The sequence below is a fragment of the Otolemur garnettii genome, unplaced genomic scaffold (assembly GCF_000181295.1).
Source record: "Otolemur garnettii isolate 467f Iridium unplaced genomic scaffold, OtoGar3 scaffold00101, whole genome shotgun sequence".
Classification (NCBI taxonomy): Eukaryota; Metazoa; Chordata; class Mammalia; order Primates; family Galagidae; genus Otolemur; species Otolemur garnettii.
Genome location: NW_003852496.1, coordinates 1,955,083 through 1,974,130, shown reverse-complemented (window position 1 = coordinate 1,974,130; position 19,048 = coordinate 1,955,083). Strand labels below are relative to the sequence as shown.

Below are 19,048 nucleotides of genomic sequence, written 5' to 3'. Positions count from 1 at the left end.
ACAAAGAATTAACATTTTCTACAGCAATAGGATATGTTAGCCTAAATTTTCTGGACTGACTTGTAAGGGATTAGGATATATTCTGGATTAAAATAGTTTACCTATCTCTTACAATGCATTTTCACATTACAAATGACAAAAGATTATTCTTTAGAAATCAGGCACCTTAACACCTTAAACTGCACAGCCCCTAAATGGCAACCTCCCCCTTGGCTCTTCCCAGGGGACTTCAGTGGTTCTGTTACATACGGCTCCATGCCTTCCTGTATGTCCAAACAACAATGGTTACATTCCTGAGAAAATCGTCAGGAAAAAGAAATCAAAAGGGAAAAGAACCAGCTTTAAGTATCTGTGTTTCCAAAAAGAGTATCAGTTACTCATAAGGCTTATACAGACTGCTCATGTTATTTTAAGCTTTCCAGGAAGTTACCCAGCAGAAGAGCCAACTGCAGTGTGGGAAAGCTGATGAAGTGCACGTGTAACCACATAAACAATACAGTCACTTAACCAAACGATCTGGCCGTATCTTTTTCTTTATTTTTAGGGTAAGAAGGCAATTTACAGATTTCCAGGAAAAACTATCCAATATATGACTAATATGGCCCTTGGCTAGTGTGCCATAATTCCAGAAGCTGTTTTCAACTAGATGCAAATTATTCATGGTATCTGTGACAACACACTTTTCAAAGACAAACATTTCCACAATAAAAATTTAGCACAGATTTCAACTGACGCCAACATTCTAAAATCTTTACAGCTCAAATCAAACCACCAGGGTCAGCATTACCCATGTCCAATCAATTAATGTTTTCATCTTCAGTTGCTTAAAAATATATCCTGGACAATATTTTCAAAGAGTTCTTTACATACAAATGTGAACCTACTCCATACACAAAAGCAGGGAATGTGAAGTATGTCACTGGTGTATATTTACAATGGAAGGAAATAAAGAAATTAGAAAATCAGTCCTTTGACTTCAAATGCGCGAGGACAGAATGACCCCAGCACGATAACGTCTCCTCATTTGGGCCTTGTAGGGTATTAGTGATGTCTGAGCACTCTCAGGGCACTTAAGCTCAATGGACTCCTTGCCTCTTATTATAAGCACGGATGATTACTTCTTATACGCCAGGCACAGTAGTCAGCATTTGACATAATACTCTAACTTCACAACTACATAACCTAATAATGTGTTATTATCATCCCTCATTGTATGAATGAAGAAAACAGTAAAGTAAAGCAACTTGATCAAAATCACATGGTGCTAATAAGCTACAGGGGTAGAATCTGTATGCAGAAGGACCTCTCCTTTATATGACTTATGTGAGTTAAAGAAGATGCCTGGGAAATCTTTATACAAAAGGGACTGATGCAGAAGATTTATAAAAACACAATAAGGTAAAGGCAAGGGCCATTAACCAGATGATCCAGATCATTCCTCATACCTATGTCCCTCCCATTGGTAGTTAAATGTTTAGTGTTTTCAGGCCCCTGTGACTCTAGTTAACCTGTTACCGTCACCCCTCACTTAACAGGAAGTCAGACCACTGTCACTGGCTGGAACACAAATGGAAACCCTGAACAAAGTCAACAGTGTCTGAGTATCAGTGCTGTAATAGAGACCTAGAATTTCAACATGATCTAATGGCATCATTGTATGAGGTCGGACAATTAACTCATCCTAGAAAAAGTGCTGAGTATCACTACAGTCACTTTCAAAGTACTCCCCTTGGGAAGCTATGCAGTCACACCAGCACCTAGTCTACCCTTCAAAGCAACTTTGGAGCTCTTTTTCTGGAATGGACATTATCACTATCAACATTTTACCCTTGATGTCCTGAATGTCATCAGAATGTCTTCCTTTCAATTTTCCTTTATCTTCAGGTAAAGAAAAAAGTCACTGGGGACTGGATCAGGTGAGTAGGGAGGATGTTCCAATATAGTTACTTGTTTACTGGCTAAAAACTCCCTCACAGAGAGTGCTGTGTGAGCTGGTGCATTGTCATGATGCAAGTGCCACACTTTTCTCATGCCAAGATTTTAAGATATTCTCTATTGATATTTACATGGTCTGCTATGCTTCTCACAGTCAGTCAATGATTTTGATGCACAACTCAATGAATTTTTGCCATATCCTCATCAGTTCTACTCATTACTGGCTGCCCTGACTTCTCTTCATTAGTGATGCTTTCTTTCCCCTCAGAAAAAAACATTTAATCCATTTGTCCTGCCCTTTTCTTCCTGGCATTATCTCCATAAACTTGGACTAACACATCCCTGATTTCACATCCACTCTTGTCAAGTTTAAAAGGAAATGTAATGTTTGTTCATTGCTCTAATTCAAGCTCTGACATTCTCATGACAGCACACAAAAACATGCAACAACAATAATGAATACCACTAGCAAGACACAGCCACATGACCACATGAACACAGCTGTGAAACACTATCGACCAAGGTCATGAAACTTCACCAAGTTGTCTGTACAGTGCTGCCAAGGGAAGTGTATGGTGGCAGGATGGTGAACTTAATTGTCAGATCTTATCTGTGTAACATTTATATATTTAAGTTGTCTGTATATATCATCTTTTATGTACACTATGTAGGTATATGTTTGTACCATTGCATATGTGATTTTATCTGTACAATCTGGTAACATAATATGGTGAAGAAATAATGACTGACAGCAATGGGAAGAAGGGAACGTGCCATCCAACCCTGGCAATCTGTGGCCTTGTAGTGCAGGGAGCAAATGCAGTACTCATGCAAAATTCAACAACCGGTGGCCATCACTCACATAGAGAGAGGCACCATTTTTGATGCTCTGAATGACTGAGTTATTTTTACAAATTATTTTAACTTTGAAATTAGACAGGTCTGGTTTTTAATCATGGATTTAATTACATTATTTGTGTGATGAAAATGAACGAAGTACTTACCTTTGCAGGGTATTGGGAGACTTGAGACAGTACATTTAAAACACCCAGCACTTCGTAGTTCTTCAATGACTATTACTTTCTTTCAGAAGAATCTTTCATGTGGCTGAGAAAAGTATAAAAACTTGGAATACCTTCCCCCCTGCCCCTTGTTGAAAATGTAATCAGATTTAGGCACTTAGAAGGCCTGACACCATTTACTTTGGAAAAGGTAACAATAGAATCTCTCATTTTCCAATAAGGGCAGGACTACTAAGAACTCAGATAGTCAAAGTGGTTTATTTGCTTATTCAAGGGCACGTCAGATCTCAAAAAATTTACATCACCACATTAGACTGCCCTCTCCTTCTTTCTTGAAATACATTGGTATACTTATTTATTGCTGAGTCTGATGTGTTTATCCAGAGTTTTAAATACACACAGCCACTAGGAAATGTTTCAGCCAATGATTTATAAAGACCAAATCAACAACAGGGATGAATATCTGGAGAGTCCCTGATCATCTCTCTTGCTACTTTGGCTAATAGATGGCCAGAAGGGCAGAACAGGAATGTATAAAAGTCCCATACTCCTAGGAAAAGACTAATTATTTCATAGCCATGATAAGTCAACACCAGAGATGGTTTTCAACCTGATTAATCTATCAGTGACAACTTGCTACAGTGGACATGCCTCAGTCAGCGACAGCCCCACACCTGGAAGGCAGCCAGCCAATCAGTGGTGACTCACCCCACTAAATCCTCTTCTAAGGCTGACCCCCTTCATGCCTCAGGAATGAATACAAACCACACTTGTAAGGGACAGCAATTCACTCCCACCTTTGTAACCAACACTAACCCAGACTAAACTGCTGCCCACAGTACTATTTACAAATCATCAGTTTGCTATGCTCAATAGGAATATCTCTGGAATAGTTAATCATTCTCCCATAAGTAAGCAAGAAATCCAGATTTTTTGGTTTCAGATGTTGAGTGTTGACAATGAATTGAAAAACAGACTAACATTCACTCATGAATACTGGGGTATGACGATATTACAACATTAAAGCAACTCTACCTAATCTTTCTCTTCTACCCTATGACTTATATTGTTCCTAAATGCTTAGTACATCTTCTCATTTTTATTCATTTGACTGACTCCCCGCTGTGGAGATAGCTGACCTACTATGTGCATATAGCTGTGTACGCAGTCAGTCTCTCTTGTCCTTGGGTCTTAGTTCCTTCTGGGCATTGTGAGTGACTTTCATTCCTGGGGCCTCAGCACTCTGCCCAGGGTCTTACTTATTCTGTGCCCCCATGAGAATTTGTTGACTCAAATGACTGTATAATAAGAAAATCCAAGATCTAGCGAATTTGATTTTGAGTTGCTTTCCTCTCTTGGCTCACCTTCTGGGTCAGACATCAACAGGATATCCACTAATTGCAGGTACAGAAAAGGGCAGTGGCCTCACCTGCAGTAGTTTTCAACCCACACACGGTGGTACCCGGGTGTGCTGTGAAAATCTTTAAAGATAATTATTTTCTAAAGAAGTTCAAAGCACAGCAAATGTATTCTTTTTTGACTTTTTTTGGGATCAACATAATTTAAATGTGCCGTGGAAGTTTAACTGTAGGTTCAAGTGTGGCGTGAGATTAAAAAAAGTTGAAAAACACTGCTTTAGAGAGAGGGAATCACTTAACGTCCCTGCTAGAATTTCAAACACAAAATTTCATTGACTCTCTTTCTCAGTCTGGGTTTTGTGACAGGACCTTACAGATCTTGTTAACTTAGGATACTAGAGTTCTTGCCTTTCTGTCCACTCAGGAGCTATAGATAGGGCAGTGGGTGAACCCTAGGATAACTGTGGTCTCCAAGCTTACTAATTCCAAACAGGATAATCCCTTTTAGTCTCTTGAGGGTATGTACAGGTGTAATTGAAGTGGCGGGTTGTTTTAAAAAGCATGAATCTATTGTTACCCTCTGTTTAAACCTTTCCATGGCTTGCCATCTTTACAGGTAAATGTCGAACTCCAAAGCATGGCAGATGAAGCTATCTGTGGGCTGGCTCTTGTCTGCTTCTCCAGGTTCACCTGCTACCACTGTTTCCAGGTGCAGTTGGTGTAACCCGCCATGCTGTCAGTATGTGAAGGACCAAGACTGCACTCCTTGTGCTGTTCTGCTGGGCAGACCCAACACCTTCAAGAGTGAGGTCAGTGCCAAGCTCTCTGTGAGATCTTCTCTGGATGCCCCGGTCTATAAACAGCAGCCATCACACGGCATTCTTTCTGGTTAGTGTGTCTTCCCCACTAGATTTCTTTTTTTTTTTTTTTTGAGACAGAGCCTCAAGCTGTCCCCCTGGGTAGAGTGCCGTGGCATTACAGCTCACAGCAACCTCCAACTCCTGGGCTCAAGCGAGTCTCCTGCCTCCGCCTCCCAAGTAGCTGGGACCACAGGCGCCCGCCACAACGCCCGGCTATTTTTTGGTTGCAGCCGTCGTTGTTTGGCGGGTCCGGGCTGGGGATTCGAACCCGCCACCTTAGGTGTACGTGGCTGACGCCTTAGCCGGTTGAGCTATAGGCGCCGAGCCCCCCACTAGATTTCTTAAGCTGAGGTTAACCTCTGAATTTTCAGCATCTAGCAAATAGGTTTTTGTGGAATAAATAATGGTCGCAAGTAAATCAGGGGAAATTTATACCGGTTAGTGTTCTGTCAAAACTGTTTCAAGCACTTATTATGTGCCAGACAGGCATCAAGCTAGAGTGGTTGAACACAGGGAAATGTCTAGTCAGTTTTGCAGCCCCAAACTTGGTCTATTCCTTCCTCCCCTTTCATTGTATTTGCTTGTTTTGTGCTTTTAAATCTGAATTTAGCCATTTTATAAGATGATCTTAGGTAAAGAGAGCCTACGAGTGTGACAGAGTGTCTCCCTGCTTGCTAGGAAAAAGTCACTAGGGCCTCAGGAACCTGATCCAGAGAGGGATTCTCACTGCTCACTCCTAGGGCTGTCTGCACTTTGCGTCTCTACACGCTATTTTGCTTCTTCCAAGTAGATGAGACACACTGAAAAACCCTCTAATCCACCATTGAGGGGGGAAGAGAAACCCGTCTGAAATGTGAAAGGCCCCTTGACAGCAGGAGCACTTTCAGATGAGATGTCGACCGTGGCCGGGGCGTGTGTGTTTGTGCTTCCCCTACTCTTCCAGCTATGGAAACCCATCACAGAGTTTATTGGCTTCCATAATGGTGAACCAGTTTCTCTAAGTCATTCCCTATGGAGAGGGTCTCTGATCTCTGGCAACAGATAAGGAAAGACTGTAATTGTGAAGTCCTAATTTTGAAGGTAGCAGAGTGTACAGGGTCAGCACCAACTCATGCATAACTCAGCGGGGTCTCTACCCCCATGCTCAGCTGACTCGGGGTGAACACAGAACTCAGCATTTCCCCAGGGCCTGTGCCCACTCCTCTGGAGGGCTAGTGAAGCAGCCTCAGTGGAGTGTCAGGAGGACAGCTGCTGATCTCGAGGTAAGGGGGGAATGCAAGCCAAAGGCTTTGTTGCCAGATGACTGTTCTGATTACTGCACAGGCTGAATACAACAAATCTCTCTGTGATTGTGCTCTTTACCTTTTTTCCCTTCATAAAACCGTTAAACAAATATATATATATGAAAGTGTCTTTTAAGAAAGTGTGTCTGAAACATATATGTAATCATTCTTCTACTTTTTCTTTTTTGAGACAGAGTCTCAAGCTGTTGCCCTGGGTAGAGTGCTGTGGTGTCACAGCTCACAGCAACCTCCAACTCCTGGGCTTAAGCCACTCTCTTGCCTCAGCCTCCCAAGTAGCTGGGACTACAGGTGCCCACCACAATGCCTGGCTATTTTTTTCTTTTTTGGTTGTAGTTGTCATTGTTGTTTGGCAGGCCCAGGCTGGATTTGAACCTGCCAGCTCCGGTGTATGCGGCTGGCGCTCTACCCACTGAGCTACAGGCACCAAGCTATCCTTCCACTTCTTGATAAGATGACATGGCAAGCCAGTGATCCTGACGCAATTAGAAAAAAACGGGAAACATACTTTAAAAGGCCTTGGAGAGGTGTGGAAACAGTAAGGATGAATGAGCTAAAATTCCAGAGGGAAAAGAGCTCAGTCTAGGCTGTTTTCTGCCCTGGGGTGTTTGCTAACTCTGGATCACGACTGAGACACGGATTTGGCACAGACAGAGGCACTCTGGGAAAGGAAGGAGAAAGCAGGTGCGTTTCTGGTGGTCACATGGGGTTGCTGTGACAGCCTGAAAACTTGAGGGTCTGAACAGAGGAACTCAAACAGGTGGCCAGTGTCTCCTCAAAAGTACCGATCCCTGGGGGCAGTCTGGGATTCTGGGCTCCACAGTGCTAAGAATCAGCCAAGGGTAGTTTTGTCTACTGAGAACCCACATCAGATTTATTGAACTGGGTTTGTCCCTATATAAGGGATTGCTGACAGTAGGTTTGTGATTGCAGTGGCTCCTCGGAATGGTATTTGTCCTCAGGGAAGAACATCGGCTATAAAGGCTTTGGCTGTGACTGTGAATAGTAAAATAACACCAGTGTTTCAGGTTTCTATGAAGGTAAAGGATCTGTAGTATAGTCCGCGGCCAATACGAATGAACATGCAGATAAAAAATATATAGACGCTCCATTGGCATGGAGGTAAGGAATGATTCAGCCGTGATTTACATCTCAGCAGATATGGGTTACGGAGGAGAATGTGGTAGTTGTGTCTGACGTGTAGTGTATAGGTAGGAACAGTCCTGTGATGATTTAGATGATAAGACCTAGACCTAATAGGGAGCCAAAGTTCCATCATGATGAAATGTTTGATGGTGTGGGCAGGTCAATGAATCAGCGATTAATCATTTTTGCTAGGGGGTGGCGTTTTTGAATGTTGGTCATTAGGTTTTTTTGGTTTTTTTTTTTTGCAGTTTTTGGCCGGGGTTGGGTTTGAACCCACCACCTCTGGCATATGGGGCTGGTGCCCTACTCCTTTGAGCCACAGGCGCCACCCCCGGTCATTAGGTTTTTATAGCTGAATCACAATAGTGATTTTTCATGTCATGAGCCATGGTGTGATTCCATGTGAGAATAAGGATGTATATAGCATTTTTATTAAGTGTACTTTATGAATTTTAAAATCATAAAACAACTATTAGTGCTAGACTAACATTAATTATTTGGCTTCATGTTGGGCAAACACTCAAGAGACCTAATGGCTTCCCTTTAGCGAAAAAAAAACAACCATAAGAATACTCATTTCCATCCAAATGCCTGGCTTGCTCTGTCCTCTATTTCAGTGTCTTCCTTGCCACTGTGCTGCCTCCCAGCATGTCCCCGTGTTTTTGCCAGTTAGCCGTCAATGCAGATGGGTTGAAACAAAGAAGTGGCACCATTGTCATTTCTCCAGTCTAACCCGTCCCCTTGCCTCCATCTTTCTTTCCACAATTACAGGAGGTGGAAGTAGGTGACAGGATGATGTTAGGGAGATAGGAGGTGCTAAGGAGAGCCAAGGACTTAATAAAACAAGGAGTCAAGAGGGACAGGGACAGTACCGGGGTACTCTGGGGTTGTTTTTACCCACTTCAATAGAAATGAAACAAGGTCTTTCACTCAATCCCTGCTGGTACAAGACCACACATACTCAAGAGACAGGAAGGAAATGCATTCAGATGAAAAATGTTGATGACACTTCTCTAGGAATGTGGTGGCTTAGGCAAAATGAAGAGGATTGGCACAATCTGTGCCCTAGTTTTACCTAGGGTGGCCTTTTCTTCTAAAAGCACAGATAATCACGGTTGGTTACAAAAGCCTACATTTTGTGAACTAAAGGTACCCAAAGGCTCATTCCCATTTCAAGATATATTCCTTGGTGGCATAGATAAGGATGCATCTCTACTGTTTTTGCATTCCAGGGCACTAGGAAATGCCATAAAAATAATTTTGCTTTCAATAAGTCAATGGACTTTCATTTAATCAGATTTATATTCTAGAAAACAGAAAAATAAAAAGAAAATTTGGGGCTACACTTGAACTGGGATGCAAGACAAAAGGTGAATAATCCATTTTTTTTCTTTTTTTTGAGGAAAACTGCTGAGAGAAATAAACGCAGTTATACTGTTAGCAATTTGCTTCTTACCCAAAACATAAATCTCACTGTTGACTACGGCTGCGCTGAACCGGTACTTAGAGTACTTCATGGGTGCCCGCTCCCGCCACTGATCTTGGCTGGGGTCGTACTGCAATAGTTTGTTGCTCAGTCGATCAGGTTCTTCATCAGGCAGGTCCATCTACATGAAATATGACAGCCCATGTAACGACCTGCCACTCAGAGACCTTCGCAAGTGTATGAATTCAATTAATCAGAACAGACAGCCAAGGAGATGAATAGAGGTTAACTGCAGCGACTCACAAACACACCAAACCCAAGTACACTGTCATTATCAGAGGAATTTATATTACAAAACAATGAGGCTAAGATGTACAGTTATAGCAAATAATCTGTGACCTTAACTGTGAGATGTTACATCTTAAAAAAAAAAAAAAAGAATCAACCACAGAGCCTTAAAAATGAAACCAGGCTTTCTTGAACAGTATTTAAAGTAAAATTCCATTTTACCAAGCTTTACGGTTGTGAATTTTAATGATATTTGTGAGAAACTAATTTTAATAATTTATAAGCCATTTTCTTTTCATTTTTCTAATCCACGTGGAACGTAGTTGCAGAGACATTGTAGTGTTTTAATAATTAGTGTTTTTGTACACCATAATCATGACCTATATAGCAGTGGCCTGGATTCAGTTTTTTAAAATGTATGGATTAATATAAATGATTTGCAGTTTTATATATTGATAATTAGAGTTACTCAATTTGTACCTTCCGTAGTACAAATGTATTCTTACACAAATGTAAGTGGCTTCTCCTATGCAAAAACTTCAGGAGAAATACATATATGTATGTATGTGTATATATATATATTTACATATAGTTTAGATAGAGTCTCACTCTGTTGCGGTGGGTAGAGCACTGTGGTGTCTTAGCTCATAACAACCTCAAACTCTCGGGTCTGAATGATCCTCTTGCCTCAGCTTCCCAAGTAGTTGGGACTATGGGTGCAGCTATAGGGCCCAGCTAATTTTTCTATTTTTTTTTTTATAGAGACAGAGTCTCACTTTATCAACCTTGGTAGAGTGCCATGGCATCACACAGCTCACAGCAACCTCCAACTCCTGGGCTTAGGCTAAGTTTTCTATTTTTAGTAGAGACAGGTTCTTGCTCTTGCTCAGGCTGGTCTTGAACTCCTGAGCTCAAGGGATCTCCTGCCGCTGCCTCCCAGAGGGTTGGGATTATGGGTGTTAGCCACTGCGGCTGCCAGGAGGAAATAATGTTTTTTTGTATACAAGTATCTGGAACTTACACCATGCCCAGCTAGGATTCATAGGTGTCTTTCTGTTTGGATGCAAGTGTTCAACAAAGAAATAATTGCCTTACTTATGAAGGTTGTGTGCAATTCATTTTAGTTCATTGCTTTAAATACACCCAGAGTTACGCTCACCGTGGTACACATGCACCCCGGGGACCTCTCAGCAAAGTGTATTAATTAGGCACTCAGTCAGGTTAGCAAAAGCCTTTGTTATACAGTAAAAGTTTCAAGATTTTATAAATTAACAAATGTTGGCTTTATGGCTTTAATTTTTCTTCTAATTTAGTCGTTAATCTCTAGGCAGGAGACGCTTCTAAATTGTCTTTGGAGCTTGTTTATGCAAAATTAACTATGTAAATGGATAGTTTTGAAAAAAGTCTAATTACAAGTAATTTGTCAGGTTTCTGCTACTAGCTGTGATGAACTCTGTACTACTTTTCTCTACATGGCATGAAATAAAATGTGTTAAATGTGAAGCTTAAGTCTTTTTTTTTTTTTTTTGAGACAGAGCCTCAAGCTATCCCTTTGCGTAGAGTGCTGTGGCATCACAGCTCACAGCAACCTCCAACTCCTGGGCTCAAGCCAATCTCCTGCCTCAGCCTCCCAGGTAGCTGGGACTACAGGCACCGCCACAATGCCTGGCTATTTTTTTGGTTGCAGCTGTCATTGTTGTTTGGCGGGCCCAGGCTGGATTCGAACCCGCCACCTTAGGTGCATGTGGCTGGCGCCTTAGCCACTTGAGCCACAGGCGCCGAGCTGAAGCTTAAGTCTTTAAAATAGGTGTGATATACTATAAAGGACAAAATCCAAATTTAAAGACTGAATGCAAATACTATTAGTTTTATCAGTAAGCAAATCAACAGAATCAAGAATACAGGCAAAAATAATTTACTTCATGTCATGGGGCAGGCCAATGAGCTAGTGAGATTAATTTGTATTAGAAAGACTGGCTGTCCAGTCCATAGGCACCAGGAAAGGCTACCCAGGGCGGAGGGAGAGGGCTGCTGCGGCCACACCCCCTGACTCTCCAGTTCATTTCATTCCAGTTCATTGCCATTACTGTATTGGGCTTCGACAGAAACAGTGCCCCGGTTTTCTACTTGCTGATATCCTGCGAACACAGTGTTTATAATCACACGACACTTTTATGGAGAAGACTGTGCCATTACAGGACTGGTATTCTCGTTTCCAATGTAAGAGTAAGAATTTTAAATAAGGAAAAGGGCTCAGAGTCACTTGCCTCAGGCCACACGAATATTAAACAGAATGGGGATGAGGATTCAGCTTCTTTGCCCCTTACCTAGACACTCCCTACAGATAATCCTTCAGTACAAATATTTCTTATAATTAGCAAGAATGGGAGGATTATGAAGGACATAGCATGAATACCAAATAAACTCATGTCTACGAATAACACACTTTAAAATTCTCCTACATTGGTTTAATACTTTAAAACCTTAAGATTATATTCTCTAAAGTAGAAAGCATTTTGCCAAAAGGTTAAGTCATACTCTTTTAGTATTTGACGGCTATAGCATGATTCAACATAGCAGCCAGGCTCAGCACAGCCATGCCAGTGAGGTGTACAGGAAAGTTCTTAACCTGAGGGGTCCAGCCTCCAAGCACATAAAGTTTCTTATTCACGGTTACTACAGCATGACATGCCAGTTGTACCGGAAGGGGAGACACCCTTTTCCAACTGTCTCGTTCCACAGAGTACTTATCAACACAGTTGGTAATGAGATACTGGTTTTTAATTTTCATCTGACCCCCTATAACATAGAGGTCATTGTGGACACTACCCAGAGCATATAGCTCTCGAAATTCAGTTGTGCATAGCTTTTCCCAAAACTGGTTTCCTCTGTCATGATACCTGTAAATTAACAGAGAGAGAATCCAGGGTTAGTGTTACCCAAGAAATTGTTTCTAACTAAGCTTCTTTTCCAGCTAAAAACAATGAGACATGGTTCTTCTAACTGGAGGAGAAAAAAAGCATTGACACAAGATGAACAAAATACAATGTGCTTAAAAATTATCAGCCATACATATCGGAAGAATCAAAGGCTAGCCTTCACTTCCTAGTTCTGGGACAGAAAAATCAAGATCAAGTAGGAAATTCTCTCAGCAAATCGTTCGTGATTTTACTATAAAAGAAGAATAGGAAACAAAAATGTCTTATTTTGTGGACAAGAAACATCACTTTAATACTACATTAAAGGAGTCACAGTTTTAGGGCAGAGAAACTAAAAATATTTTAATTCATAAATTTCTAGTAGAATGATATAAAGTATTATTAAGGATTGTTATATTTTGTAGCTGCAAAATAACTTTGATGCCATTAATTTGTGCTTGAAAGAACTCTATCCAGTCCATATGAAGGGACGTTCCTTTGAAGACCCTCCCAAATGACTAGAAGGTTAGTCGTGCGAAATGAAGGCTCTGAAGGCAGAGCCTGATTAAGATCTGGAATTTCCTGGAAGGGGCCTGGGGAGTGGAAATCAAGATAAGTTAATGTGCAGCTAGGTTAAAGGCTGCATCTGTTTTTTACAAGATGAACAGTCTGGTTTTTGCACCTGAGTAGGTTAAAGGTTTTATGGTATTTTTGTATTATTATCTTAGAAAACCATCTGACGCCAGGTGGTTTATGATTAGTGTGTGTACGTGCAGAATTGAGAATTGTAAAAGTATATAAACTTGGAAGGAATAAACTGAGGTGGCTACTTGCCTGAGCGAGTGGTTGCCACCCTACTCTTCAAAGACATTCTGACTGCTACTGTCATCTCTGCGACTCTGGCCTGATCATTTACAGCAACAATATTTCTTAATGTCTTAAACTTGGGTCAAGACAACTGTATAAAAATCCACTTGGGCATTTAATATCTATTTTAATCTACTAGATATGGTGATTTCAGTAATTTCCTCCAGAACATCCATCTGAGAAGAGCCTTGGGAGGTAGGGACCCTAGGATCTATGGTCTGTCAATGCCTTCTCGAGGCCAATACATTCACTGATTACGTGTGCAGTGGGGATGGGGCCTTACACAGTCACGGAGTATATGAGTTTGTGGCCGCCCTTGGTCTTGCCACAGGATAATGTTAAGTCTTATTTTCTCCAGTAATGACTGGGGTGGCAGAGTCTGAGGAGCACAAGAGTCTTTATGGGGACAATGGGATACAATAGGTGAAATTGGATGCCCCAGAAATCCAGAAAGAATACCGGGGGTTCCAATTTAAAACAAAACACCAAACCCAGGAAAACATGGAAATTTTTTTAGAAGTTTTAAATTTTGGAAATTTTTTTTAGAAGTTGTTCTGTTTGGAAACAAATGAGGACATGATGTTATGTATGTGTCGTCGTTGTGTGAGTATGATTGTAAAGTGCAGGCTACTTACTTTGCATCAGACGTCTGATAGTTAATTGTGGTCTGTGGGGACGAGGTGTCTGCATGTGGGGCTGCTGCAGTAACGGCACACAATGGATGTATAAACAGAACTAAGAAAGGATTTGCGTTTTCTGAGACATAGTTTAAGAAAATAAGCTAGCTATCAAGAGAAGAGAAGAATAATAAAAATAAGAAAAAAAAGAAAAGAAGCTAGGAATGAAGGTTGGGAAGCACACGTTTGCTAGGTGACTTGCTAATTTGGTTTTTGTTTCAACATTTAGAACTGAAAATGGGGTGAGAAAATGCCAAGGTAAAACTATAAAACTTGCTGTTAAGAAGAGTGGATATGACATCAAAAAGAACATGGTGATAAAGGCCTTCAATGTTAATAGAAGTTGATCTAATTAATTAAATCAACTGATTAATTAATTAGAGACAGGGTCTTGCTCTGCTGCCCAGGCTGGAGTGCCATGGTGTCATCATAGCTCACAGCAACCTCGAACTCCTGGGCTTAAACGATCTTCCTCTCTCAGCCTCCCGAGTAGCTGGGACTACAGATGTGTGCCACCATGCCAGCCTAGGCCAACAGTTTAGAGATAACACTTGTCAGCTCAGCTGTTCATATACAGGAACAGGACAGGAGATAGAAAGGTCTATCTATTTGGCAAGGAGCAGCCTATAGTAGCACTGGTCTAATTTCTCTTTTAGATCAAGAAGAAATATATCTACGTGGAAATCTATAAGCTATAGAGTAGAGGCAAACTGAAGAGGAGCCACAGTGAAAAGAAATAAGATAGAGGAATAGTACAGTAGGATGTGCCGTGGGATGACATTTCTCACGTATGTCACAAAGCCAGCACCGAAGTGACCAGTGCTAGCCGAGTTTAACCGTTTACAACACCCATGGGAAGTCTCATTTAAGCCCAGAACAATGCTTCTGAAAATGTCATTATTTGCCTTCCTGACAACTTCGTTACTGGAGGAAATGATGGGGTAACTGATAACTTTTACTCTAGTTCTGAGCAATGCAGAGAGGCTGTTTGGAGATGGGAACCCGGTTGAGTTCAAGGTGGAAAGGAAGAAAACCACGGGGTATACAGTTAGATATCTGCTGTAAGAAAGGGAAGTGGGCTTGGGAAAAAAGAGGAACGATGTTTGAGGATCAAGGACATTTTGACAGGGATGGAAGTTTACTAAGAATAAGTTCTGCAGGTAGATTCGCGGTCCATCTTGATGAGGAAGGAAAGGAGCTCTCTGAGTCACCACCTGTAAAAGAGGCTCTAAGATGGAGAGAAGGCACTTAGCCAAGAGCGAGCATAAAGCAAACGGCACGGACCAGAACCTACGAGAACCAGCCAGGAGAGCCAAAGCCCCTCTCCCTACAAGGAGCTGCCCGCTGGCTCTGTGGTCTGTGCCTGATATTTCTGAAGAGGCTGCTCCTGCAGCCAGTGCTATGCTGGGCCCCCATGGGCACAGGTCCGGGCTACTCACTCTGCGTTCTTTCCTCTATTACTAGACGGGGAGATTAGACTTGTCTTCAAAGCACATGTGCATGTGAAAAGGGACAGGCCTATAGCTTGAAACAGCGTAATGCTAGGACGTGGCACAACATTAGTAGGCCTCTTAACTCTTTCTTGGCCCCATCTTTGCCATAAAGAATTACCTTCTCCACAGGCATGGTCCCGCCTTTTACCCTCCCTCTGTCAAACCTCCTCCCTCCCCCCCTTCCCACTCCATTTCTCTCCTTCATCCTGGGCTATGGTTGTGTTCTATCTTTCATAAGAAAGCATATGACAAGGGTACAAGTCAAATCTGTGAAGTGTAGGACATAGATGTTTTGGGGTGAAAGTTGCTGATTGTTTTAATGTAACCACGTCAGATTGTATAAAAAAAATCAGCACATTGCACCCCACATATGCATGAGTGTATTCATGACCTATGAATCTTGATCTATGAATTCATGATCTGACTTAATTTTTAAAAAAGAATTACCTTCTAACTGAAAAGTCTGAACAAACTCAAGTAAGAGGGAACTGAGGGGAAGGAGGTTGAGGGAAAGTTTTACTATTGAGTACACATTCTATCTGCATGTTTCCTATTTATTCAGATCTAAAAGTATTAAATACTCACTGAATACTGGCTGAATAAGCAGTAAAGAAAGGCAGGTGTTCTCACAAACAACACCTGGATGACCTGCTATGTCTCAGCAGCCATCCTTTCCTCCTACAACAGTTCTAGGATTGAAGCACGCTTATGTACAAACATTTTACAATATTGGAGGTGTGGGTAAGATCTACAAATCAAGGACAGAGAATGAAAACGGACAGGTAATCAGTAATTTTTGGTTAAGAAAAAAATGTATAAACTATAAAAATGAATTCAAAGGGATCTGGGCTAGTCAACTTTCCTCTTGTTACCAGCTATGTCAAGGTTTTTAAAAACAGAGCCATAGACCATGCCCTCCTATATGGATAAATAAGGCTAAGAGGGGAAATACCATGGGATCAAAACAGACACCTGTACCCTGTGCAAATGCAACTGTATGTTCCTAATAATTAAAGGAAGAGAAAAAATAATTTCAAAATATAGGGTGATTTCATTATGAACGTTATTTATATGCTATATTTATATTTAAGCTTTATATGTATATCCATGCATACACACACCAACCAGAGCATGTCTGCCAACTATTTCTTTTTTTGGCCAGGGCTGGGTTTGAACCCACCACCTCTGGCATATGGGGCCAGCACCCTAGTCCGTGAGCCACAGGCGCTGCCCTCTGCCAACTATTTCTTCTGAGAAACTTACAGGTTAATTTTGACTGCAAGTCAAATTTAAGAAGTGACCACTTTGTCAGTAGTACTTTCTTCTTGTGTTGCTAATATCAAAGCAAGTCAATTAAATGAATCTGCTGCTAGATACGAACCTGTAGATTTCAACGTTCCTGTTCTTCTGTCTAGAGAGCTTAGAGGCACTTGCTTCTCCGGCCACAATTATCGTGTTATTTTCCATGACGACACCGGTACACACAGTTCCTAAGCCCTCACCATACTTGGGAGAGGAGATGTAATAGGTCTTCTGTGACACAGGATCATAGCAAAAACTGGCATCTCCATAGTTCCTCCGTCTTGATCGGATTCCTGAAGAGTTGTTACCGACACAGAGCAGAAGACTGGTGGTCTCCATGCCGTAGCGGAGATTTGGAGAGTGCTGCTGGGGCGCCTTGATGGCTTTGAATGCGTTTTGAATGATGTCGATGCAGCCCGCGTCACACAGAAGCATTGTGTTCCTTTTTAGGGCCTGTCTTAAAAAAGCAGGATTTATAAGTTCCAATCTCACTTGCTTCAACAGCTCAACAAGATGCTCTGTGCGCAATTCTTGGTTATGATTCACCCACCTCAGAACTAAGTCCAGGATGCTCTCTTCTCGGGATATGTTAAGATCATCTGATTTAATAAGCGTCAGAAACTGGTGCACTTCAATTTCTAGTATTTCCTCGTGCAGGCTCACCTCGGCAAAGTGCTGATACAAGTATTTCTTCGATTGATCAGATAGATCTTCAGCTCCAATCTGCTTTGCAAAATAATAGATACCTACACAGTTGGAGGCATCCATGTGGTCCATCATGTATTTCTGACATATGGTAAAGACTTCTTCCATCTGCATAAAATAAGCCGCCATCGCCACTGTCTGCACATTCGCGTTATTGATCTCCAAGGCTGCGCTGTACATGTAATTCAGGATCACCGACACACTTTCTGCTGTGATGTCATGGAGTATGACTTCCCTCTGAGAGCATTCGAGGAGTCCGCAGGTGAACATGGCTTTGAAGTAAGGACTAAACGCAGCCAGGACCAGTCGGTGACAAGGAAATTTTTCTTCTTCTGCTATGAGTACCACATCAACCATTTCTGCTAATTCTTTCATGTTCTTAATTTTATCCAGTAAATCCAAGCTGTGTTGGCATTTTTCTTTTCCCTGTATCTTGCACTCCATGATACAGTCTGCAGAGTCTCTAAGTAAACCTTCTGAAGTTTAGGGGTCCCCGGGGGGCTGTCTTCCCTCCTGATTACTCACAAAGCGGCAGAGAAGCAGGAAACATTCCTGAGGACAGAAAAGCAGAAGATTTCTTTGAAGAACAGATTCTCTAGAATTTAGGTGTGCGGCATTACTTCTCAGAATAATTTATAAATAACTATTCTTCACTCCAAACAGAGCAGCTTAAGACAGCTACTTTTGTACCTAAAAAGAATGTCTTTGATTATGTAAATAATAAATTATTAGCCGCTGACGCAGTGTTTTCTAATCGGCAGCAGAAATTTACCTAGGACTGGAAGAGCTTCCCTCCCAACGTGAACAAAGAGAGAAATGCTAAGATGGGCACATTCTGCAACCCCATTTCCAGTTACCAAGTACAGTCGACCTGCAGGCAGAGGGTACGGGGCAGCCACTAATGTTCCCTCTGAGGAGATGCAAAACCACCCAAAGGGTTATATGTGTCCCCTCCACAAAGTGCACCCAAACGTTACAGTAGCCAATCCACAAAATCACAACTGGACCGAGCAGGATAACCCCCAAAGTGGGCAGACTGAAAGTTAAGTCCACTAACATTCGGCTCAAACTGTGACAGGGGCCAGTAACTCCAAACAGCAGATAATAACAAAGATTATTTCTACTGGGCTTTGGAAAGCACTACCGAATGTCTGCTTATCAAATCACAATATTTGAACACAGAACTAATCAAACTAAACTTAGAAAATGCATAGAAGACGTCAGGCTTTCCTACCTTCCCGCCTCACTCAGTTCTTTGGGCCCTGTTTCTTGTGGTAGGGACGGACTCAATTCTAGCCTTAAAAAAGCACTAATCGAAATTTCTGCGATGTAGCCGTCCCATCTTCACCTCTGCAGGGTGAGGGTGTCTCAAGGAAGTTAGTTAGCTGTTTTGATTTAAAGAAGAACGTTCCTGGAGTCAGAACCTTAGCGTGAGGAGGGGACCTCAAGTCTCTGCCTCCTTTTCTAATTCTCCCTCGGAAGCCAGAAGAGCAAGTACCGGGAGCTCAGAAAGAAGCATAGGTGATACGGTCAACGGCATTAACACAGAATTTGTCAGCTATAAAGGCTGGAAATCTTCTACATTTCTGTAACCCTGTTTAAGGGAGTAGACTCCTACATGTCTCAATGAGAAACGGCATTTTTTTCAGGGTGTTGAATTAAAGTTCATCTCAGGAAACAAGGGTTTTGCACGATAGGAATGTTTAATTATAATGACAACTATGAGACTTAAGAAACACTACACTGGCTC

General features: G+C 41.7%; 1 protein-coding gene across 1 annotated transcript in view; it reads right to left on the bottom strand.

Annotated features, from left to right (window-relative positions):
- KBTBD12 (kelch repeat and BTB domain containing 12) overlaps positions 1-19,048 on the bottom strand; it is a 66,260-nt gene that overhangs the window by 36,847 nt on the left and 10,365 nt on the right. Inside the window, exons 2-4 of the mRNA XM_003796190.2 lie at positions 16,673-17,850; positions 11,966-12,236; positions 9,079-9,229 (exon numbers count right to left, since the gene is read on the bottom strand). Of these exons, the coding sequence (XP_003796238.1) occupies positions 9,079-9,229; positions 11,966-12,236; positions 16,673-17,742 (1,492 nt within the window). The 5' untranslated portion in view covers positions 17,743-17,850. The remainder of the gene's footprint in view (positions 1-9,078; positions 9,230-11,965; positions 12,237-16,672; positions 17,851-19,048) is intronic.